Here is a 26,594-nt window from a genome sequence, read left to right as displayed (position 1 = left end):
TCAGCTTCCTCAACTTTCAAGTGGGGATAATAATAGCACCTACCTAGAAGGATTATTGTAAGGATCAAACGAGGTATTTGTAAAAGCACTTAGCACAGTTGCCTGGCACACAGTAGGTAGTAAATTAGTGCTTAGTCCCTCTTTTCCCTTTACAAAAAGCTTCCCATCTTGGCAGAATCTGCCAGAGCTCATATTTCTCTGGCATAATACTTGATAACCAAAATCATCTATACACCACAATAAGGCACTGAAGAAGGACCTTTGTGGAAACATCATCCACACTATGGAAACAATAAAAACTTATGTCACATTATCTCCCCTCAGCTGTAATTTTGGTTTTGTTTTGTTTTGTTTTGTTTTTTTAAGGCAGTTGGGGTTAAGTGACTTGCCCAGGGTCACACAGCTAGTAAGTGTCAAGTGTTTGGTCTGAGGCCGAATTTGAACTCAGATCCTCCTGACTTCAGGGCCAGTGCTCTATCCACTGTGCCACCTAGCTGCCCCTCAGCTGTAATTTTGGGATAATATTTGCATTATTCCTTCAAAAGGCTGTACACAAGTGCTTTGTAAACCAGAAAGTACTATAAAAATGGCAATTAGTATTATAATTATTATATAGATAGTCTAGCTAGTTATGAATGGATAATCCTACTTCCATCTCTATAAATGATAGAGCTCTAATTAGGGATAAGTTGGTTAGGCTTTCATTTCCATTTTTCCATCCTATCTCAGAGGGATGTTACATAGAATAAAATAGTACCAAGCACTACAGTTGATAAGTTAACAGATATTGAATGAAGGCTATAGAAAATTCAGAGAAAAGAAATTAATTCAGTTGGAGATCGGAAAGAAAAAATAGAGGACAACAGAACAAACACAGAGTTTTAGTGTTACATAAGTTTATTTTGCCTCATGAATGGTGTTCATTTAAATGGGAAGAGAAACACATAAATCACATAATGCCTGCTCAGGGACAGAAAAGGCAGGGTATTTTTTAGCAATATAAGTACCTTTTTCAATTCAAACTCTACAAATTGTTAGTTTGTGATTATTTCGATGAACTAAATTGAATTTGACTTTTGTATAATCTATTTTTTAAGAGGTTGCTAAGCAAATTAATAGAGTAAACACAAGACATTCTACAAAAAGTGAAAAAATCATCAATGGTTTTCACACATAGCTTTTTAACTAGGCAGGCAGACTTCACTTTTATGGAACTGATTGTATATACATCTTTGGGAGGTAATGACATACATTTTCATTATTCAAGGACAAACTGATATTCAATATTACTGTGAATGCTTTTGTAAACTTAAAAGATTGCTTCAAAAAGAGAAAATTCACCACCAATCTCTCTGTAGTGTGAATGTGAAATATCATAGATTGGACTGTCCTTTAAATTGGCTGTGCTACATATAAAATAATTTTTCTCTATTTCTTAAAAGTACCAAATTTCCTAAGATTTTCCCCCCACTCATTCCCCCAACAGCACTTCCTCCCACCCCAAATAGTGTAGCAGCTTGTCCTTTACAGAGGAGCTACAAATCTCCAAAAAAATAAATTTGTTGACTAGGTGAAACCCTGTCAAATGTAAATTAAAATGACAATACAAGGTGAAAGGGGGCTATTAATGATTTCAGACAAACCTACTACATATTTCCTGGGAAACACTTGGGCTTCTTCAAATATTTCTCTTGGGAGGAGGTTTGACTATTTGCTGGCTCAAATTATTCATTTACTATATCTATTAAATATTTATAACAGCCTAACCAATGGGGGAGATGCAACTATAAATAGGCCAGATTCATACTTTCAAATTTCATCTAATACCATTGTCTCAAGAAATATTTCTTCTTTGGGAAAGCTGTATATAAATCAAATTTTTTTAAGCTGATCATTGGATATATACTGGGGAGATTGACATTTAAATGAATTATACAATGAATCTTTTCACAAAGTGAATAACTACATCTTAACTTTATTTTAAATACATCTATAAATTTGTGATCTACTAGAATATCTATAAATTTGAGATTTACTCACATATGCTTAGAAGTTACAAAATTAAAAGTCTTTAAAAATGGTCTAAAACTGCTCATTCTTCCAAGTAAGGGCAAACTGGTGGTGTTCGACTGTAATAAGTAGAGGTCTCCCACAAGCAGGTAGCACAGCTAAACTGGCAGGATTTCTCCTGCCCCTCCCCCATCTCAATATCGCAGTAACTAGAAACTCAGAGGAGACAATCCTGTGTAAGGAAGGGGTTTGGTTTAGTTTGTTTCTGGTCTGTGAAAACACTAGAAACAACAGGTCCACAATCAGTACTCGTCCAAGCACGTCTGGCACTGGAGAAAGGGGAGAAGGGGGAAGTCAGTGGGTGGACTAAGGTAGTCTCTCCAGGGGGCCTGCCAAAGTCAAGTTTGAAGTCGAGGACAGCAGCCACAGGTCCTGTGCTAGGGCTGAGAATAATTAGAAGTGCACAGGTCAGACGCCTAACCTCAGGTCTGACACGAGGTGATCTGAAACAAGTTTCATTCATCACTTAGATTTTCTTTGCAGGCCAGGGGTTGGGTTAGCAGGAAGAGCACAGTTCTAGATGACCAGGGTAGGTATATCAGTTTTGTCACTGGGTATGACCTGGGTGTGACCCGGGCCAAATTATTGAACCTATCTGGATCTCAGTTTCCTCATCTGTAAAAAGGGTAAGGTAAAGGTTTGCACTCTTTTCCCGGGGATGGGGTGTAAGGAGCACCCTTCAGTAAAAAGTCCTTTATAAATGTGAATGCTTGTTATCATTTCCCTCCTTTTCCTCCTTCCCTCCAAGAACCCAAATGTGTGTCCCCCCATTTTACAGAAGTCCTACACCGAGGGGCAGGGAAGCCTTGGACAGGTCAAAAGCAAACCAGGCCCGGAGCGGGCTTCCACATCTCCCTTCCCTCATTCCAGTCCACTCCTCCACTGCGACCCCCGACGGGCCCAGGCCCACTAAGAAGCACCACCACCAGTCCGTGACGACGGAAACCCCACACCCGTATCCATGGGAATGGGGGGGCACCGAGGAGGCAAGGAGACGGGCCCCAGGATCCCCGAGGGACAGGGTCACAGGCCCTACGGACACTCACCCTCCATCCCCAAGCAGCGGCGGTTCCGGGTTCTTGGACCGGAAGCGGCCCCGACAGTGTTTGCAGTTCCCCTGGTTACAAACCTGCCGCCGACCAATAACTATAGCCTATGGCGAGCCTGGCCCGCCTCCTCGCCGGTAGTGACGTCGGCGCCGGCGCCGGCGCGCTGTGGGCCTCCTCGAGGCCCTGGCTGACTGAGCCGGGCCAGGATGGACGCGCTCGAGTCCCTGTTGGACGAGGTGTCCCTGGAGGGACTGGACGGGCTATCGGTGCCCACGCTGTGGAGCCGCCTGGAGTCGCGGGTGCCGCCCTTCCCGCTGCCGATGGAGCCCCACACGCAGCAGTTCCTGTGGCGGGCGCTGGCAGCCCACTCCGACATCCGCTTCTACGTGGAGCCCAAGGATCGACCTGAACTCCTGCTGCAAGACCGGTCAGGGGCCCGGCCTTGGCAGGCTCGGGGGGTGGGGACGGGCAGGAGAGAGGACCTGGAGGCGGGCGGAAAGTGGGGATCCGAAGTGAGACCCCAGATCCCGGGGAGCCCGAGCTGGGCCCTGGACTTTAGGTTGGGAGGGACGAGGAGCTAATGATGGATGCAGAGTTGGAAAGGACCTTAGAGATCTATCTAGGCCAACCTCCTCGTTTTACAGATTGAGGAAACTGAGGCTGGAAGTGGAGAAATGACCCACCCAAGGTCGTCTTATGGGTACCGAATAGCTGACAGGCCGATTGGAAGTCAGGCCCACGCTTGTTGTTGTTCAGTCGTGTCCGACTCTTCGTTGCTTCATTTGGGGTTATCTTGGCAAAGATAATGGAGTGGTTTGCCATTTCCTTTTCCAGCTCATTTTACAGATGAGGACACTGAGGCAAACAGGTTTAAGTGACTTGCCGGAGGTCACACAGCTAGTAAGTGTCAGAGGCTGGATTTAAACTCAGTTAGAAAGTCTAACAGACTTTAGGCACTGCATTTACTGTGCTACCTACTCTCCCAGTGTGACTTCAAATCGCAGGCTCATTCTGCAACATTAAGTTGGGTTTTGGAAATGGAAATGCTCTAGATTTATAGATGATTAGAGCTAAAAGAGACCTTCAATATCATATATTCTAACTCTGATTATTTTAGAGCACCCTGCTTCTTGTAAGCTCTATAAGGGCAGGGGAATTGTGTGTCTTATCTAAACATCTTTTCTCCTGTAGTTCCAGTACAGTACCCTGTATATAGTAGATGCTTATGAAATTTAAGTACATTGAGTTGGTTGTATGAATAATTTGGTTTCCATACAGAGGAAGTGACATATTTAAAATAATGCATCTGGTAGAGCTGGTACTCAGAACCAGTACTCCCAACTCCAAGACAGTTGCTCTTTCCACTACACCACATTTCCTCTTCTTAGAGGTCATTTGGAGTCCGGCCCTTTCGTTTTATGGGAGGACTTACTTGCTAAAAGTCAAACAGCTAATAAATATCAGAACCAGGAAAAGAATGCTAGTCCAAGACTTGTGTGTGTATAATATTCCTGATATTTACTGTATTAGAAATCTTTAATTTTCATCAAATAACCCTTCATGAAGCTGCCAGACTGTTCTGATTGTACCATTCCCCTGCTCAAAAAACTTAAGGGGTTCCTGATTGCCTGCAGCATAAAATGCAGATGTTTAACACTTATGGCACTTTACATCTGGCTTCTATTTACCTTTTTAAGCTTATTTCATATTATTCCCCTTCAAGCATTCTATTCTCCAACCACACTCAGCCACTGAGCATTCATCAATTCAGCTTGGTGCTGTGCTATCCTTCATGCATCAAATATGCTCCCTCATCTCATCTCATTAAACTCACTCTCACATTTCAAGTCTCAGCTCAGATCTCACCTCCTCCGTCAGGCCTGATACCCTTTGCAGAATGTGTTCTCTCCTTCCTCAAATTTTCTTAGAGCACTTTGTTGCAACTCTCCTTTTCTTTCATCACACTGTTTTGTATTTTATTTGTGTATGTACATGTCACTTTTTCCCCCTTGATTAAGCTTCTGGAAAACAAAGAAAAGAGAATTTTTCCTCTTTGTATATGTTTTGCATGTAGTAGGCACTTAATATTTTTAAAGTACTTAATTGAGTACCCCACAGGTTTTGGTAGAAAAAGCAGTGAAGTTAGGGGGCAGCTAGGTGGCGCTAGTGGATAGAGCACCGGCCCTGAAGTCAGGAGGACCTGAGTTCAAATTCGGCCTCAGACCAGCATTTGACACTTACTAGCTGTGTGACCCGGGGCAAGTCACTTAACCCAAATTGCCTAAAAAACTAAAAAAAAAAAAAAAAAAAAAAAATCAGTTAAGTTGTAGCCAGAGAACTAAGATTTGAATTTTGGATTTGCCACTTACTACACTATATACATTACCTTCAACAAGTCAACCCAACCTCTCTGAGCTTCATTTTATTCATGTGTAATATGAGTTTGGATTAAAAGACCTCTAAATTCTCTTCCAGCTCTAAGGCCTGTGATCTTCAGTGACTGAACTCTAAGCTCTCTTCCTGTTCTGGTTTCACCAAATACCTACTGATGTGCAAAGCTTTGTGCCAGATGTTGCACAGGATACATAGATTAATAAGTTCCTGTCTCTCTCTCCCCCAGCTCCTAGGACACTGTAGTCTAGTAAGGGAAATAAGACATCACTTCAGTCAGCAAGCATTTGTTAAGTGCCTTCTGTGTGCCCAGCACTGTGGGCTGGCATTGGGAATACAGGCATAACCAAACATTCTCTACTAAATAAAAAGAATACATACCAGATACAAGGGAGTTAGGGAGAGGGCACTAGTAGTTGGGAAGGATCAGAAAAGGTGTGGAAGAAGGTACGTTTGAGCTATGTCTTGAAGGAAGATAGAAATGAGGAGGGATTGTGTTCTTGTCTCAAGGACAGCCAGGTACACAAGGGCAGGGACAAGTAGTGGAATGTATCTATGTGGTAGGAACAGAGAAAGGGCCAAATTGGAAGAGGGGATAGTATAGGGAGAGGCTGGAAAGATAGTTTGGAGGCAGGTTGTGAAGACATTTAAAAGCAAAACAGAAATTCATATTTTATCCTAGAGGCACTAGGAAACCATTTATTGAGTAGTGTAGGGGAGTGAAATGGTCAGACCTGAGCCTTAGGAAAATCACTTTGACAGGTGTTTGAAAAATGGGTTTGAGTAGAGAAAACTTGAGGCCAGGAGAGCAATTAGGAGACCACTGCAGTAATCTAGGCAAGAGATAATGAAGGGCTAAACTAAGGTAAGTGAATAAAGAGAGGAGGTTGGATATGAAACATATTGTGAAGGTAGAAATGGAAAGAGTTGGCAGCTGATTTGATATGTGCTTTTAAGGAGAGTGAGGCATTAGGGATAAGACTGAGGCTACAATCCTGGGAGACTAAAGAATTGTGGCTCTTTCCTTAGAAATGGCAGGTTTAGAAAAGGGATTGTGGAATGTAGATAGGGAGCATTGCAGATAATTTATTGTTTTGTATGTGTTGAGTTTGAGATGACATTTGAACTGTCTGTTAGGCAGTTGGTGACATGAGACTGGGACTGCATTTATAGATTTGAAAGTCATCTGCATAGAGATGATTATTAAATTTATAGGAGCTAATGAGGTTGTCAGAAGAGAAGAAAGTTCTGGATGGAGCCATGGGGACCCACAGTTAGGGAATGTGATAGCTATAATTTGCTAGCAAAGGAGATTGAGGAGTGGTCAGACTGGTAGGGGAAGACCAAGAAAGAGGAGGGTCAAGGAAACCCAGAGAGGAAAGAATATCCAGGAAAAAAGGATAGAGGAGAGAGGTTTGGCAGTTAAGAAATCATTAGTCACTTTGAGGAGAGTGGTTTCAGTAGAATAGTAAGGAAAGAAGTCAGAATGCAAAACGTCGAGTAGTAAGTGAGAGGAGAATGAAGGAAACACTTTTGTGTAGACAACTTTTCTTGGAGTTTGGCTGAGAAAGGAAGGGGACATATAGGACCATAGCTTGAGAAGATGGTAGGGTCTAGTGAAGGCTTTTTAAGGATGGAAGAGAGTTGGCCTTGTTTGAAAACAGTAGGGAAGAAAGCAGTAAATAGGAAGAGGTTGCAGATTAGAAAGAGAGAAGAGGATGACTATATCAACAGTCTGCTGAAGAAGAATGGAGGGGATGATATCCAGGGCACATGAAAACAAACAGTTCTAGTAGGAGAAAGAGTGTAATAAGTTTCATAAAGGAGCTAAAAAGTGCTCATTTTATGAAAGGAGTAGTCTTTTCTGACTGAGAATGATTAGCTTAGTTTTGGAGTATGAAGATTTCTGTAGGTGGGAAGGATTTTCAAGGCAGAAGGAATAAAATGAGCAGATAGGGAAATGGAGAAAATACAGGGCATGTTTGAGGTATATTGAATTATCCAATCTAATTGGAGCCAAAGTAGTAGGAAATGAGGCTGGAAAGGTAGGTTGGGGGCTCAGTTGTGTAGGGCTTGAATGGCTGGCCAAAGATAGGAGTCAGGCCAGAGATTAGGGTTCTAAAAAGTTAAAGCTTTATCCTCAGGAAGGAAACACTTTGAATTTGGTCGGAGGAGAACAGCATGGCAGGAATGATTGATAGATGAAGAATGGAGGCAAGCAGATCAATTAGAAGGTTACTGAAATAATATAGTATCTAAACAAAGTTGGTGGTAGTTCATGTGGAAGAAATGAATGATATCAATAAGTAAGTGGTTGAGTGCCATACTGTGTGTCCAGACCTGTACCTATAGTCAATGTAGGATAGAAGAGAAAAAGATGACAGCTCACAGCTAGTTGAGAAAGACTAAAAGAAGAAATATAATGGGGGGTTTAACTTGGAGGTAGTCAAGTCATTAAATATTTATTGAATTCTTATGTGCCAGGCACTGTGCTAAGTGCTCACAGATTATTAGTTCTATAGGAAGTTAAAAGAAAGGAATATAAATGTGGTTTGGAATAGGGAAGGTTTCTTCTTTTTTTTTTGGTACAAAAAGTATTTTTTAACTCTTATTGTATTTTTATTTTTCCACAGTTACATGTAAAAACAATTTTTAACATTCATTTTTAAAACTTTGAGTCCCAGATTCTCTCCCTTCCTCCCCACTCCTCCCACCCACCCCGTCATTGAGAAGGCAATCAGTTTGATATAGGCTGTACATGTGTAGTCATACAAAACATATCCATAATAGTCATGTTGTGAAAGAAAACACAGACCAAAAAACTCAAAGAAAGTAAAAAAAAGTATGTTTCAATTTGTATTCAGACACCATCAGTTCTTTCTGTGGAGATGGGTAGTATTTTTCATCATAAGTCCTTCAGAGTTGTCTTGGATTATTGTGTGGCTGAGAATAGCTAAGTCATTTACAGCTGATCATTTTACAATATTGCTGTTACTTTGTACACAGTACGTTTCACTTTGTATCAGCCCATGCAAGTCTTCCAGGTTTTTCTGGTAATATGCTGCCCATCATTTCTTGTAGTACAATAGTATTCCATCATAATCACATCCCACAGCTGATTCAGCCATTCCTCAATTGATAGGTATCTCTTCAATTTCTAATTCTTTGCCCCCAGAAATGAACTGCTATGAATATTTTGGTACATATAGAACCTTTTCCTTCTTGATTTTTATCTCTTTTGGGATACACACCTAGTAATGGGTATTGCTAGGTCAAAGGGCATGCATGGTTTTAGAACCCTTTGGGCATAGTTCCAAATAGCTCTACAGAATGGTTGAATCAGTTCACAACTCCACCAACAGTGCATTAATGTCTCATTTTTCCCACATCCCCTCCAATATTTGTCACCTACTCTTGCTGTCCTATCAGCCAATCTAATAGGTATGAGGTAGTACCTCAAAATTGGTTCAATTTGCATTTCTCCAATCAATAGTGAGTTAGACCTTTTTTTCATATGGCTATAGATAGCTTTGATTACTTCATCTGAAAAGGAATCATATCTTTTGATCATTTATCAATTGGGGAATGGCTCTTTTTTTTATAAATTTGACTCACTTCTCTATAAATTTGAGAAATGAGGCCTGTATCAGAGAAACTTGGTTCAAAATTTTTTTAGTTGCTTTTGCTAACTGTATTTCCTCCCATCCTATCCCACTCCTGCTTATTCTATTCTCTCTCTCCTTTCACCCTGTCCCTCCTCAAAAGTGTTTTGCTTCTGACTACCCCCTCCCCCAATCTGTCCTCCCTTCTGTCACCACCAGCCCTTCTCTTATACCCTTCCCCTCCTAATTTCCTGTAGGGTGATAGATTTCTATACTCAATTGAGTGTGTATGTTATTCCTTCTTTGAGCCAATTCTGATGAAAGTAAGGTTCATTTACTCCCCTTCACCTCCCCCCTCTTCCCCTCCATTGTAAAAGCTTTTCCTTGCCTCTTTTATGTGAGATAATTTACTGCATTCTACCTCTTCATTTCTCTTTCTCCCAGTACATTCCTCTTTTACCCCTTAATTTTAGTTTTTAGATACCGTAATAGGAGATTTCTTGGAACAGTCCATATAACATTACCTAAATTTCAAGTTTTTCATTTGGGTTCAAAAAGTCAATAGGGCCAAGATCATCCCCATCATCATCATCATCACTATATAGCACTTTAAGGTTTTGCAAAGTACTTTACAAATATTACATTTTCTTCTCACAACATCTCTAGGTGGTAGGTGCATTTATTATTCTCATTTTACAAATGAGGAAACTGAAGTTAACAGAGATTAAGTGATTTGCCCAGGGTCATACAGCTAGTTAAGTGTCTGAAAATGGATTTGAACTCAGATCCACAGTCCCACTTAGATGTAGAAAGCATAGTTAGTTAAAAATTTATCTGAAAAAAATCTGGCCATTTTGGTGGCTTGTGAGCTTGTACGAAGTGGCAGCCTAAAAATAAAAAGCTAATGCAATCTTAAATTACTTTAGGGGGGACATGGTGTCTAGGATACCACTGTGCTCTACCCTAGTCTGACTATATTTGGAATATTATGTTTGGTCCTGGATACCACATTTTAGGAAGGACATTGATAAGTTAGAGCAGTAGTCTTCAAACTTTTGAGCACCTACTTGTCATTAAAAAAATTTCGGTATAAATCTTCCAATAAATGTATATTTTAAAACAAATTATAAATGTGCCATGTTCTGCATATATATTGTACACTTTATAAAACATTTATCAAAATATTAAAGGGCAGAGCTAAAGATGACAATGTTTTGACAAATTTTAGCTATTAACAATATAAAAAACTATTGCCTTTAAGCAATATAATTGAATATGCTTCATTATTTTCTAAAAAAAAAAATTGTGTGTATCCTGGAGGATAGGGCAGACATGAGACATGAAGATAGATAATACAGCAAACAAATAATAAGTCATAAGTCAGTGAATATATAAAAGCTTTTCAGCAGGAGTCATGTTTCTTTGTATGTAGATGTTTATGATATCCCACATAAAAATAGGAATCAGAAGTAAATTGTCTGATTCCAACTCAGTAGAAATTTTTCCATATACATTTATTCCTCTTTTTTGTGTGGTTCTGCTTAATGATTGGTATCATACCTTAATTTCGTGTTTATGTTTGAATATTTTAGTTGCATTTTTGTATAAGTGTGAGAAACCATCAAAAAGGTCAGTTTGGCTGGATTCTGGAGTGCAGGAAGGAAAGTTACATATGAGAAGGTTGGAAAGGTAGGTTGAGGCTAGTTTGGGAAGGATTTTAAATGCCAAGCAGAGGAATTTATACTTGATCCTAAAAATAGTAGGGAGCTATTGAAGTTTAATTTGGGGGTGGGGGGCAGCAATGTCAGACTGGTGCTTTCGGAAAATCACTTTGGCAGGTGTGTGGAGGATGAAATTGGATTGGCGAGAAACTTGAGACTGGAAGAATAAATAATTAGGAGCCCATTGCATTAATTCAGGGGAGGTGATGAGGGCCTGACCTAGGGCAGTGGTTGTGTTAGTGTGGAGAAGGGGAGACATTTGTGATTTTGTGGAAGTGGCAGTAACAAGAAGAGTCAAGGTTGGCATAAAGCTTGTGAGCCTGGTTGGCTGAAAGAATGTTGTTACCTTTACAGAAATGGGGGAATTTGGAAGAGGGGTAAATTTTGGGGAAAGGATAGTGTGAATATATTGAGATTTGAGGATCACAATTCATTCACGCCCACTCATCTTGTGCAGCTCACACTGGCCCCTCAAAAAATGAAGACTGGGGAGGGTAAGTCTCTCTGGAACATTGAGAATTTTCCATTTGCTGGTATGGGTGTTAGGGTTAGGTTCTAACTACTGTAAGGGGCTGACACCTTGCGTGATACAGTATATAGAAGGTTGGGAGCTTGCACCCTGAGAGAAGGGGTGGAGTGGAGGAATGTAAGGTTCTTATGGATGAAGGGCGGATGTGGACGTGTGGTTGTGTTGAAGGCAATTCCCACAGTTGGCTATTATGGGAAGGGTAGAATAGGACCCATTTTCCCATCCTGTGAGAGACTGATCGCACACCTCATAATTAGTTAGAAATTTATCTGAAAACCTCATGGAATCATGCTGCTATTCTGTATGCCTGCTCTGGCATTCACTCTGTTAGAGGATTCTGAGAATGATGAGAATCCTCAAGATAATGCCCTGAGTAGTTCAATTTAAGAAAGTACCCTCAAGTATTTGAAGGGCTATCAAATAGAAGAGGGAACCATTTTTCTACTTGGCCTCAAAGAACAGAACTGGGAGGGATGGGGAGAGGTTACAAAGGGGTAGATTTGGAATTCATAGTTGGAACTATACAGAGGTAGAATGTGCTGCATGAGAAGGTGGTGGGTTCCCCTCACTAGATAAAAGGCTAAATGACCAGCTGTCAGGTATATTGTAAAGGGAGTTGGCAACAAATTGAAATGGGGGAAGGGTGGCTGGCAGGGTGAGAAAGTGAAGAGGTGAAGGTGACATCTAAATTTTGAGCCTTAGTGACTGGGAAGATGGTTGTACTCTTGGCAGTAATAGGAAAGTTAGGAAGAGGGAAGCGTTTGGAGGAAAAGAAGATGAGTTCCAGTTTTGGACACTGAGTTTAAGATGTACATAGGCCATCCATTTCAAGATGCCCAATAAGCAGTTGGTGAGACTGGAGGTCAGAAGTGAGGTGTAAGGGCACGAGATCTGTAGAGAGGCAGACTATCCTGCCAACTATGCCAAATGTAAGGGGACAGAGATCTGCACTAATTATGCCAACTGTGGGGTGGCATACCCCCTAAGGAAATGCTGAGATTCTGAAGAAAGAGGGACCCATTCCAGCTTGGTTATTCATAGGTTTTATTAGGGTTAATTGGGGGGGGTTTACTCACAAGAGGCCATTTACTCACAAGAGGCAGCAGCAGAACAAAGTAAAATGAATTCCTTCACCAACCCCAGGCCAGGTATTATGTAGAAACAGAACAAAGAAGGCACAGTGCCAAAGATGGCCCAGGTTCACGTGCAAGTTCTCCCATGGGATAGTTGGAGCTATTTTAGCTGTTTATATTTACTCAAGGTAGTTTACATTTTCTGTGGAGTCATAGGTCACATTCCTAGGTTCTAGCTACTGTCTAAGAGGTAGGGCTGGACTAATAAATATAAGAATCATATACATCAGTGTATCAGACTCAAATAGAAATGGGACCACTAATCCCTGCATATTGACTTAATGATTTGTTTTGTTTTGTTTTGTTTGAGGTTTTTTGGAGGCAATCAGGAATAAATGACTTGCTGGAGTCACACAGCTAGTAAGCGAGGCTGAATTTGAACTCAGGTTCTCCTGACTCCAAGGCCAGTGCCCTATCCATTTTGCCACCTAGCTACCTAGTTGCCCCTTTGACTTAGTTTTAAAATGTGATATTATCTGTTTTATTGTACTTTAATTTATTTTATTAAAAATGAAAAAAGTATTGTAGAGCTACATGGGGTTGTGTTGGACACCTCTGATCTACTGATAAAATATGTATGTATGTATTTGAATCCATGGGAGATAAGATCACCAAGTGAGGTAGATAGAGGAAACAGAGAAGATGGCCCAGGATAGAACCTGTGTAACCCTGGGCAAGTCATCTAACCCCCCAGTGACACAGACAAAAAGACTGAGTTACAGAGAAAATACTAATGTACACTACTGACCAGGAGCTCTCTAAAGTGATAAAACCATAGATATGGTAAATAAATGAATGAAGGAATAAAGTAATAATTTAAACCCATGATGTTTTTGCTTAGTTTTAAATCAAGTATTGCCCCTCCTAAATAGAACAAAACATGCCTTTCAAATTAATGAGTCAGATCAGAGTTTCTTATAAAGCATTTGATGTACATGAATGACTTCAGAATCTATGACTCCCATTAAAAACCACTAAGTAGCTCTTTCCCATGGACTCTTTACAGTGATAACAAAATGTCATTTAGACTTAAAAGTGCACAATTCTTAATATGAAACAAGGAAAAATAGACACTAAAGGCCTTGAATTTGAATCCAAAAGTAAAATTGAATCATGTAGAAATGGATGAAGGAGATGTTTACAAAATAGTTTGATGTCCTCTAGAAAAAACACCTTGAGCATGAAGCTATAAAACTATCAGGGAGAAAGCTGTGGTTGAATAGTTAAGAGACTTACTGGCATCCTGAATTCAAGTTCAATGGAAGGAACCTATTTAATACTTCCAAGTCTAAATAAAGTTTCTGAACTATAAAATTGACCTTACCAAATCGTACATAAAAGCTGCTGTTAACAAATACTCATTGAAACTGATGCAGAGTGAAGTGAACCAAACAATTTATACAGTAACAACATTGTAAAGATGAACAACTTTTGGCCTCAGACACTTGACATTTACTAGCTATGTGACCCTGGGCAAGTCACTTAACCCCATTTGCCTAACCAAAAAAGCAAAAAAAAAAAAAAATCAACAACTTTGAAAGATTTCAGAACTCTGAGCAGTGTAATGGCCAACTTTGATTCCAGAGGATCAGTGATGAAGCATGCTACCCACCTATGGATGGATAATGGGGCTGACAGTGCAGAATGAGATGTATATTTTTGGACATTGCTTGAATATTCATATTTTTACCAAAAAAAGTTTTCCCCCTCCAAAAAGGGAGAGATGTAGGAGGGAACCATAATAGATTTGTTTTGATCATTAAAAAATAAAATTAAATAAGAATGAAGTAGAAAAGAACACATATTTTCTCTGTGATGGTCCAACATAGAAACAACAAAGGGCTGTTTTTCAGAGAGCAATGAAATTAATAGAACATTAACCAAAAAGAAGAAAGACTAAATTACTGATAAAAAAGGGGGTAAATCATGGCAAATAGTGAATAAAGATAATAACTAGAGAATATTTCAATGATCTGCTAATAAATTAAGCATGTAAAAAAGGATACATATCTATAAAAATAAGAAAAATAAAGGAATATGTGATTCAAGTCAGTCAACAATCATTGATTAAGTACCTACTATTTGCTAGGCATTCTACTAAACACTGGTAATAAAAAGAGGAAAAAAGCATAATTGAATCATCTGCTAGTGAGCTACCATGTTTTTAAAAAAACAACAACAACAATCAGGGATAGATTCATAAGTGAATTTTTCCAAATGTTTAAAGAACAAATCCAATTATGTATAAATTTTTTTCGAAAAGAAAGATGGCAGTCTACCCAACTCTTTCTATGAGACATATATCCTAATCCCAACACCAGAAAAAATAAGACAGAGCTATAGAAGCTTATTTAACACTTCTTTTCTTACAAAAACTGGAAGTATTAAGAAAAAATATTTTGCTGGTCTAAAACACCTTCCACTTTGAAGGTGGCTTATTGTTTAAAGCTTTTCTCAAACTGTCCCCAACATATTCTTCCACCCTCATTACTTATATGTTATTCTTCTTTCTGCACTCGGTGGGCCACCCAAACTGACCTCCTTGTTGTTTCTCATACATGTTCCTCACACATTGTACCCCAAAGCCCTTCTCAGTGTAGTTGCTCAGTTCCCAGTGCCTGAAATGTACTTCCTACTCACCTTTGCCTCATAGAATCTCTCACTTCTCTCAAGATGCAGCTCAAGTGCCACCTTCAGCACAGTCTTTTTTTCCTAATTAGCCCCCCAAAACACTAGTACCCTCCCAACTATTTTGTATTTAATAATGTTTATTCTTTATATGTGTGTGTGAATGTTGTCTCCCTTTTAAGAATGTCAGATTCTAGAGAGCATGAATTGTTTCCTTTTATTTTTTTTGACTTGTATCTCTAGCTCCTCATTCAGTGCCTAGTACATAGTAGACATTAAATAAATGCCTGTGGATTTACTGGATTCAAACAAAGGCCTTCTGTTGTGTTAAGGAAAAGTTGTTCCATTCCTGTATTTCTTTTTTTTTTTTTTTTTAGGCAATTGGGGTTAAGTGCCATTCCTGTATCTTCAGAGTTGTTTTGTTTTGTTTTGTTTTTTTAAAACATAATGGTAATATTTTTCCAACAACTTTTTTCTGTAGTTTTTGTTTTGATATCATTTTAAAAGATTTATTGTTGATATCAATCAAAGTGCCATTATTAAATGTCTGCAATGTGCTGAGAAGTATGCTAGGCACTAGGGACACCAAGACACAAATGAAACAGTCCCTGTCCTCAAAAAGGTTACTTTTACGTAGAAAATAACATCTAATCATATAAGTAAATACAAAACACGTTCAAGATGATTGTGAGAGGAAAGCTTGCTGCATGTAGGAAGTGTTACTGTAGCCGACCTATGAATGAAGCTGGGGATTCTAAGAGGCAAAGGTGAAGAAGGATATTTGTATTTTATCTTGGAGGTATTAGGTAACTACCCGAACTTCCTAGGCAGGTGAATGGCATGTGTTTTAGGAAGATCCCTGCTAGCTGTGTGAATGGTTTAGAAAGGAGAGAGAATTAAGTAGGGAAACCAGTTGATTTATAATGTTAATTATTTCTGATATTGAACTATACTTGTGATATTGGTATAATTCTACTTAATGATTTTTTTTTGGTATACTGGTATATTCTGTTTCCCAGTATTTTAGTTAGTATTTTTGCATCAATATTAATCTATACCAGGCCTGACTTAAGCTGGTCCAGTGGTTCAGGCTAGGAATTGAAATGAAATGAGACCCTCATAGACCCTCCAACACTTACAAAACTTTTACTCAATGTCATGGAAAGGATACGTCACTAGCTGAGGTAGATGCAGTTCCCCATAGTCTCCTTGTGAAAATATGTCTGGTCAGAAGGATTATTGGTTAATAAGACTGGTATGATGACTCCAGTAGTAATGGGACATTTATCAAGTCTGTGAGGTACTGACTCTTCATAGACTTGCCTTTTTTCAATGTGGTCAAACTCAAGTAGAAATAGGGAGCACTAAACCATATATAAGGATCCCTGTAGGCCGTATATTGACTTAGAAAACCACATAATAACATTATCTGTATTCTCAAATATTTTTATCTGTTTTGTTAAATATTTCTCAAATATGTTTTAATCTGGTTAGTTCCATGCTCAGGAGAGTTGTGGGCCTCGGCTTTTTGATTGAGAAATCAAATCAGTGACTCAGGTCCTACCCTGCTGCCTTTAAAAACTAGCCCAGTCTATGTAGCAAGGACCCTAGTAGATGCTGCTTCTACCACAAATATTCATTAATTTATTAATTAAATTCATTCATTAATTAGCCTGTATTGTCTCTGCCACCTTACCCTTTACTGGTTTGGAGATTGGAAGACTATGTCTTATAGAATTAGATAGACTTGAATTTTTCTTTTTGAAAATGGTTACTATATTAGAGGAATTAATTATCTTCTGTTTGTTAGAATTCACATATAAATACATCTAGTTCTGATTTTTTTTAACATTCAGCTCATTAATGGCTCATTCTATTATTCTTTCTGATATTAATCTACTTGGATCATCTATTCCTTGGCTTATAAATTTGACTGCATTTTTGTAGGTATTCATTCTTTTTTTACATGCTCAGTTTTGTTGTCATATCACTATTTGTAATATTCTTTAATAATTTTCATTATTTCTTTATTTTTCATTGCTATTTCCCCCTTATTTTTGTTACAGTAACTTAATTTTATTTCCCCTTTTAAAAATTAACGTAGCTAATAGTTTATCAGTTTTATTGGTCTTTGAAAAACAGCTTTGTGTCTTTTGGTGTTGTTAACATCTTTAATTTTCAGTTTTGTTGCATTTTTGAATTTTAATGAACCCTTGTGCTTATTTTGGTTGTACTAATTTGTTGGGTTTTTTGTTTTAAAAACCTCAAATACAGTCTATTAAACTTTTCCCCTTTTGTTGGTATAAACATTCAGGGAAGTAAATTTTCCTCTAAAATTGCTTTAGCTGCATTACATAAATTTTGGTATATTATAATTGCTCTTTCAATATAATTCATATTGTTTGCTTAAATTCATGTTTGAACTAGTCAATCTTAAGCAAATAATTTTTTTGTTTTCAGTTTAGTCCTGCATTTTTCAGTCATATTTCCTTTACTAATTATTATTCTAATTGCTCTATGGTCTGTAATAGTCATTTAACATTTCTACTTTTCTTCATTTATGTTCCATATACCCTAGAGTGTGCTCAATTTTTTGTAAATATCCCATCTAAATGAAAAGTAAATTCCCTAATCAGCCAATTGAGTTCTCTCCATATATTTATTAAAATCTAATTTTTTTGAGATGTATTCAATTCTAAAAGTTTAAAATTTATATTTACTGAAAGTAGAATGTTGAGATCTCCCACCATTAATGTTTTTCTATCTGGAGCCTTTTGTTTTATTTTTATTTTTTATTTTTAGGCAATTGTGGTTAAGTGACTTGCCCAGGGTCACACAGCTAGTAAGTGTCAAGTGTTTGGTCTGAGGCCAGATTTGAACTCAGGTCCTCCTGACTTCAGGGTGGGTGCTCTATCCACTGCACCACCTAGCTGCCCTGGAGCCTTTTGTAATGCAGCAAACTTTACCTTTAAATTTTTAGTTCCTATACCATTATTAAGTGTGTGTGTGTATATATGTGTGTGTGTGTATTTACTTATATATATGTAAGTATATATATTTATATATATTTACTTATATATATATAAGTATGTATATTTATATATAATTGCTTTTATATTGTTTATCGGTCATTGATTCCTTAATGATCATATAGTTGCCATGCTCAATTATTTTTATCCTTTTTAACTTGATACCTAATTTACCTGAAATAATTTCTGCAACTCCTAATTTTAGTCTGATCTCAACCTTGTGGCTCTGATAGCCATCCACAATCTTCAAGATCCAAGTACAAAGTTTGAATATCTATCTATCAAACACATGCAAACACTCTGACATACACTCATAACTAATTCCCATTTCTAGAGTAGTTGACTTAACCCTATGATTTTTAAAATATTTACACATAAATGTTAAGGAAAAGCTTCCCACAGTTAAAACTTTTGAAAAGTAGAATGGGCTACCTAGGGAGAGATGGTGGTTCCCAGTCGATTGAACTCTTTAAGCAAAGGTTGGAAGAACTACTTGTCTGGCATGTTGTGTAGGGGATTCTTGACAGGTATGAATTGTCTTATCCATTCATTGATGGCTTCTGTCCCTTCTCACTCTGAAATTTTGTTATCCTGAATCTGAGGGCATGTGATAAATTCTTTGATCTTAATAGTTTGGAGAAATAGTCTTGAGTGGGTTCTGTGTTTTTTATGTAACCTGATTATTCTCAGACTATCTCTGTTGTGATTCTGTCATCCTTGCTTATAAAAGTTCCAAAACTTTTTTCAGGCTAGTTATCTTTTCATCATGTTTTGTTGCATTTTCTACCCGATCTACCTATTTGACTTTACAGTCTGAGATTTTTTTTCCTCATTGATTCCCTTTTTTTATTCACATTTTCCACTACTTTCTCTGCTATTGATTTTTTGTTATCAGTTTGTCTTGCTGTCTTCTTAACAACAATAGTTCTCTCATTACAAAAGACATATTTTTCTTTAACAATGCCAAATCCTCCTTCATCTCCTTTAAAATGTGTTTGGCTCAATTTGATGTTTTGTACTAGGTCCAGCATCATTTCTTAGGTCATTATTAAAATTAATTTTCTCTGCCCTGTGGTGATTTCTCTTTGGGGTATTTTAATCTGGATCTGTTATTTTGGAATGGCAGTGTATGTATGGTGTTATTCTTGGAGTCAGGAAAGCCTGGGTTTCAATTTGACCATTTTCTACATGAACTCCCAACTGTGAGTGCCCTCCTTCCCAAACTACCTTATATATAAATACTTTATCTATGTTTGTGTTTGTTCACTACTATATTTGTATTTGTATATATGTATGTATTATATATAGTATGTATTGTATATGTGTGTGTATATATGTGTGTGTCTGTATATATAATATAAAAAGCCAACACATAGTCTTGTTCATTAGAATTTAAATTCCTTGCAACTAGAGATTATTTCTTTCTTTGCACTTGCATCTCCAGCACGCATAATATGCACCTAATAAATACTTGTTGATTGCTTAGTAATAAAAAAAAACTATTGGTATTATATAGTACTTGAAATTTTGCCAGCCTGGAAGATCCTGCCAGAGCCTGTGCTTGAGTAACACGGCCTTTAAGGGCCCAACATCACCTTACCACCAAGAGAAAGCATCAGAGTAGGACTTTTGTGGTTAATGAAAAAATATGGTTCATTCTTAAGAAATGAAAGCAATCAAAGGCTTGAAGACATCATAGAAGCCTCACCTCATGCCTATAGATCTTGAATTCAAGAAATAAGGTAGATGCTCTGGCATGAGAGCAGAGAGTTCATAAGCTCAGCTCCTGAGTCCCCACCCCAGATGGATACTTAACATTCCAAATTAAAAATAAATAAGAGAGTAAAAGAAAGCAACCAAAGACCCTCAGAGGAGAAGAAAAAGGAAATGAAATAAGCAAAACAACAGCAATAGCAGTTGACATATAAGATGCTTTGAGGCTTGTAAAGCATTTTAAATATGGTATTATAAATGAATCTCACAATAGCTATGTAAAATATAATAAAATCAGAAGCATTATTACCCCCATTTTATAAATGAGGGATCAGAACCTCCCAGAGTTTGTTACTTGCCCAAAGTTGTACTGAGATTAGAGATGGAGAGTCCCATGGGAGGAACAAAGAAGGGGACAGTTTGGCAGGATCACTAAGTACAAAGGTAGTATAGTAATTAATGTCCATTGAGTCTGGAAATATAGGTTGGGGCCAGGTTGTGTAGGATTTTAAGATCTAAACAGAGGAGTTTTTATTTGGAGTTGATTGAATAGGGTAGTGACACGGACAGGTCTCTACTTAAGAAAAATAACTTTGGCAGCAGTATATAGGATGGGCTGGAATGGTGCACAAGTCTAGCAGGGAGGTGGTAAGGGCCTGGACTAAGGCGGTAACTGTGTGAATGGAGAGAAATGGTCAGATGTGAGAGATGTTGTGAAAATAGAAAAGACAAAATTTGGCTCCTGATTGGATATGTGGATTGAGGATTGAGGGAGAGTGAGAAATCTAGGATGTCAGCATTATGAACCTAGGAGACTAGAAGGATAGTAGCCCTTTGATAAAAATAGGGAAGTTGGGAAGTTTGGAAGAAAAGAGGTTTGGGAAAAAAGATCCTGAGTTTATTCTGTTTTCTAAGTGTTGGGTTTGAGATGCATGTAGAATGTCAACTTTGAAATATCCATTAGGCAGTTGGTGATGTGGAACTGGAGCCAGCAGAGAGAATAAGGCTGTATCTATCTACATAGATATGGATATATCTGAGTCATCTGCATAGAGAGGATAATTAAACCCATAGGGATTGATCAGATTATCAAGAAAGTCTAGGACTTTCTGGGGTCCATGAATTTTTTTTAAAAATGGTCAACTGTTATGTCCACGTAATTGACTTCCTTTGTTGTCCTGTATGTTTTATTATATGCGTCTACAAACATTCTGAGGACAAGTTCGTAGGTTTCACTAGACTGTCAATGGAGGCCATGACCCAGAAAATGTTAGGAAGAGGACGTCGGACAAAACCTTGGGGAATACTCAGAGTTAGGGGATATGATATGGATGATTAGCCAGCAAAGGAGATGGCATGAGAGTAGCCAGTCAGGTAGAAGGCCAACTAGGAAAGAGTATTGTCGCAAAAACCCATGGAGGAGATATCTAGGAGAGGGCTCTCAGTAGAGTCAAATACAACAGGTTGAAAAGAATGAAAGGACTATGAGATTTAATAATAATAGCATTTATATAATGCTTTAAGTTTTGCTAAGCACTTTACATCTTATTTCATTTGATTGTGAGAAAGGTATTATTATTGTCTCTGTTTTGAAAATGAAGAAACTGAGGCCTGGAGAGGTGAAGTCATTTGTCCAGGATTATAAAACTAGTAGGTATCAGAGGGAGGATTTCAACTTGAGTCTTACCGTCTCCAATTCTCACAGTCTATGCACTGCACTACTTAGCTACTATAGATTTATTTGGTTGTTTAGAGATTATTGCTGACTTTTTGCGAACTATGTGAGAACCAAACCTAGCGAAATTCAGAGCTTCTTTTTTGCAGAATGTTGGCCATTGAACAGCAGAAACCTATGGCATAGATAAGAATAAATAATAGTCTTGTACCCTTACCTGCTTTTGATGCTAAGAATGACAGTTTTTAGATTGTCTGCAAACATTAAGTATTGGTACTCTAAAAATGAAATAACTGTCCAGTGATTCAGTTGATAAACTGATAGACCACCAGAAAAATTGAACCATTTATATATTGACATTTTTGCTTTGGATAAAACCATTTTAAAAAATTGAAGCTGAGTGGCAGGAGAGCTCACAGATTATTCTTGGAGAAGCACATAAAGGGTTGTTAGAGTTACTTTCACCATGTTCTGAGAGGAACTAGAAACATAATTTTATGTGATACTTGGCGGGGGTCCCTTAAGTTGCTCTTTACGAACATAAACAAATTGACTACCAGAGTGACAATTACAGTTTATGTACCAGCATTTTTTTAATAGAGGACAAGTAGAAAGATTTTATGAAAAAGAAAGCAAACTCCTCAAAATTATATCAATTTATACCTTAGTACTTGATGATTTCAAGATGAAAGTGCCAAAGGAGAGAAATGTAAGAAATGTCTGGGGGAAAATGAAAACACACCTTAGTTACTGACTTTCCTTTGTATACTAGAGAACATTAGCAAAATACCTAACATTTATATAATCCTTTAAAGTTTACAAAGTGCTTTCCTTATGACACTGTGGTAGAGTAGGTAATACAAATATTATTAACCCCTATCTGAGGAAGCAGAGACTCAGATCAGAGAAGTGATTTGTCCATGGGCACACAGGCACGAAACTAGCAGAACAGAGACTTCAACTTGGATCTTGTGACTTGTAGTTCAATTCTCTTTCTACCATATTATGTTGTTTCTGAGCATAGAGGTGCTGGTCATAATTATTTGAATGGATGATAGTATAGTCAGAGTTACAGGCAAAAGAGAGAGAAGAATCTGGGAAAGCTTTAAAGGAGTTTGGTAACCTGATAGATGGCATACTGTGAAGGAGATTGAGGGTCATGGAGTTTGGGGGAGGAAATAGTAAGGAGATAGCTTGGCCCAAAATGATAAGAACCAAGGTGATCCAGATCTAAGAGAGAAACTGTGAAAGCAGATGAGAAATATTGTACTCTGGATAGCCTTGTGAGTTGGAGATGGAGTGCATGATTCAACTAAATTAAACAAGCATCGATTAGGCACCCAGTTTATGTAAATCACTGTGTTGGCTGCTCGGATAGAGAGGTGATTTCTGCTGGAGTATCCTTGCCTCTGAAAACAGTCTGTACCTAAGGCTAGATGGAAAATTGAGTAATCTAACTTTATCATCTTTATTCAAATGACTCCCAGATCTTTATGTGCAGCTCAATCTTTTCTGAGCTCGAATTCTATTTTACTAATTGCTTATTGAACGTTTCTAACCGGATGTCCCAGACACATCTCAAACTAAACACATCCAAAATATAACTTTGTATCTTTTGCTCCAAATCTACCCCTCTTTCAAATTTCCCTATTTCTCTATTTCTGTCCATTATCTTTCCTGACTCACAGGTTCATCTCAGTGTTCTCCTCAACCCCTCACCATATGTATACAATCAATTGTCATTTCTGCTTCCATGCCTTCTATTTATCCTCTTCTTATTGTTCACATAGACAGCACCTTATAGCCAACAGTCTTGTCTAGACTGTTTCCCTACTTTAAGGCTCTCTCCACTCCAGTCTTCCACAGAGCTGCCAAAGTGATTTTTTTTTTAACCATGGTCATAGTCATGTGATGACCATATCATTTCCCCACTCACCTCCACAGTGATGGGCCATCTTTCCAGCCTCATTATGTATGAATTCCGTTCCTATTCTACATAGTGCAGGCAAACTGGCCTTCCCTGTTCCTTACACATTACACTCTGTTCTCCATATCCATGCCTTATATTAGCCATTCCCCATTCTTGGAGTACACTCTTTCACCTTTACCTTGTCTCCTTTACTTCCTTCCAGATTGAACTCAAGCACCTTCTCCAGAAAAGCCTTTCTGATCCCTCCAATTGTTAGTGTCCTGCTTTCTTAAATGACTTCACATTTATTTTGTATATACTTATATAGATAAATGTTGTCTGCGGTGGTAGAATATAAATTTCTTGAAAATAAGGCCAGTTTTCTCTTTGTATTCCCTAGCACTTAGTACATAACAGATGCTTGTTGATTGATTGATCTACTTGTTCTCCTTTGAAGAATCAGTAGAAAATGTTGAGAGTTCATTTTCTGAAGATCAGCATGATTAATTATTTGTGTTTTCATTTTAGATATGAAGAAATTGACTTTGAAACTGGAATCCTGGAGTCAAGGAGAGACCCAGTCCCTTTGGAAGATGTTTACCCCATCCATATGATCTTGGACAATAAGGACGGCATACAGGGCTCATGTCAATATTTTGATAAAAGGATAGATGTTACTGATCAGATTAGGACAGAATCTTTGCAGCCCCGTTGCACAGTAATTGAAGCCTATGAGAGGTAAGCTGTCTCTCCTATCTTTTAATTCTGGAGGGTCTGCTCATTTTTGTTAAAAGAAAGTCTTGACACTGTGAACATATTGCTTCATTAAAAAAGTAAATTCTAGAATCAGGTATCTAGTTGGCCAGTAATTCACTCCTGCCTCAGATTTTTTTAATAGTTCAATTTAGCAAACATCTAGACAGTTTCTCAGATAAAGGTCTGATATCTCAAATATAAGAGAACTTTGTCAAATTTATAAGAATATAAGTCATTCCCCAATTGATAAATGGTCAAAGGATATGAGCAGGCAGCTTTTTGACGAAGAAATCAAAACCATATGCGGTCATGAAAAAATATTCTTAAATCACTCTTGATTAGAGAAATGCAAATTAAAACAACTTCGAGATATCATCTATCAAATTGACTAAAATGATAAAATGACAAATGTTAGAGGGGATGTGGAAAAATTTGTGAACTGATTCAACCATTTTGGAGAGCCATCTGAAATTTTGCCCAAAGAGTTATAAAACTGTTTATATCCTTTGATTCAGCAATAACACAATTAGGTCTCTTTCCCAAGGTGATTGGAGGAAAATAGAAAAAACCCTATATGTTCTAAAACATTTAAAACAGCTCTCTTTGTGGTGGCAAAGAACTGGAAATTGAGGGGATGCCCATGAATTGGGGAATGGCTAAACAAGTTGTGGTATATGATTGTGATAGAATACTGTTGTGCTGTAAAAAATCATAAGCTGGTTGATTGTAGAAAAACATGGAAAGACTTGCATAAAATAACGAAAAATGAAGTAAGTAGAACCAAGAGAACAATGTACACAGTAACAGCAATATTGTTCGAAGAGTAATTGTGAACAACCAAGTTATTCTGAGTACTATAAACATTTAAATCAACTAGAAAGGACCTGTGAAGGAAGATGCTATCCACCTCCAGAGAAAGAACTGATAAAGAGAATTACACATACTATGATTTTACATATATTTATAAATCTGCATCAAATGGTGGCCTTCTCTACTGCAGGTTGAGGAAGGAGACAACTTGGAACTTAAAATGTAAAAAAAAGTATAAAAAAAAATTTAATTTAGCAAACATTTATTTTATTTAAAAAGTGCCTGCTGTGTACAGGGTGTTGTGCTAGGCATGAGAAATACAAAGGCAAAAATGAAACAGACCTATGGAAGTAAAGAACAGTGTGATGTCCACGAAGAAGAGAATTCAGCATGTCCAGATAAATAAGATAGAAAGAGCACTAAAAGTTAGGAGTATCAGAAAGACTTTTCTTTTTCTTTTTCTTCTTCCTATTATGAATTAGAAAATAATGAACAAATTTCCACATAAGAGAAAATGGGAATCATAGCACATATAGCTTATCTGTTTAAAACACGTATGTATGTACATATACATATTATATATATATATACACATACATACATACATATATATTTTAAAACAGGGCAGTACCTATCTTATCTTGCTTATCCAAGCTCCTTCAAAATTTCTGTTCTCTTCCTTTTTTTTCATATAAATATTTCATAGATGATCTTTTCTTTCTTGTGTCATTCTAACTGTATAAATAATTCTCCTGGTTCTGCTAGTTTCTGTTGATTGCATTGTGATCAGTAATGGATGTACTCTTTATGTTCGTATACTATTCTCTCAAAATTTTTTATATGAATTAGTGTGTTCTTTCTTTTCTTTCTTCCTCATTTCTTCCTTTGTATATTCCTTTTTTCCTTCTCTTTCTCTTCTTCAGACCAACAAAACAAAACATAATCATGTCTGGACCCTGCGTTTGTCTTTTTTATCTGACTTTGTGACCCTTGAAGATATTAGGATTCTAAAGAATAGAAAGGAAGAAAATGAGGAAATAAGCAATTATATAGAGCTTACTATGTGCCAAGCACTGTGTTAAGCTCTTTACAAATATTATTTCATTTGATCCTCACAGCGACCCTGGGAAGTAGGTGCTGTTATTTTTCCCATTTTACAGTTGGGGAAACTGAGGCAAACATAGGTTTGCTAATAAATGTTGAGATGGAATTTGAACCCAGATATTCCTGACTCCAGGCACAACACTCTATCCAGTCACTTGTCTCTTTCCTTCTGTTGGAATATAAGAACTTCATCATCATTTAAGCGCCTTTTAAATATGTATTTCTCACTTCACACTTCAGAGTTTCTATTCAATTCTGGTCTTTTCATCAGGAATCCTTGAATATCTGTTTTCTTGGAAATCCATTTTATAATTAAGGTTTTCTGCCTTTGATTCTAAGCTGTTCCCATTTAATTTTTTTCCTCCTGAACTTTCATTTCATTTCTAATTTCATTTTTCCATCTCTTCCTTCATTTCTTTTTTGGGGGTGGGGTGGGGAGGTGTGAGGCAGTCAGGGTTAAGTGACTTGCCCAGGG

General features: G+C 37.6%; 1 protein-coding gene across 3 annotated transcripts in view; it reads left to right on the top strand.

Moving 5' to 3' along the window:
- The first annotated feature begins 3,312 nt into the window (after positions 1-3,312).
- GTF3C1 (general transcription factor IIIC subunit 1) overlaps positions 3,313-26,594 on the top strand; it is a 121,314-nt gene continuing 98,032 nt past the window's right edge. For all 3 annotated transcript variants that reach the window (XM_027862736.1, XM_027862735.1, XM_027862734.1), the window contains exons 1-2: positions 3,313-3,546; positions 23,978-24,187. In XM_027862736.1, the coding sequence (XP_027718537.1) occupies positions 3,326-3,546; positions 23,978-24,187 (431 nt within the window). In that variant the 5' untranslated portion in view covers positions 3,313-3,325. The remainder of the gene's footprint in view (positions 3,547-23,977; positions 24,188-26,594) is intronic.

Source organism: Vombatus ursinus, unplaced genomic scaffold (assembly GCF_900497805.2).
Source record: "Vombatus ursinus unplaced genomic scaffold, bare-nosed wombat genome assembly UNPS02014770.1, whole genome shotgun sequence".
NCBI lineage: Eukaryota > Metazoa > Chordata > Mammalia > Diprotodontia > Vombatidae > Vombatus > Vombatus ursinus.
This window is presented reverse-complemented; position numbering and strand designations above follow the sequence as displayed.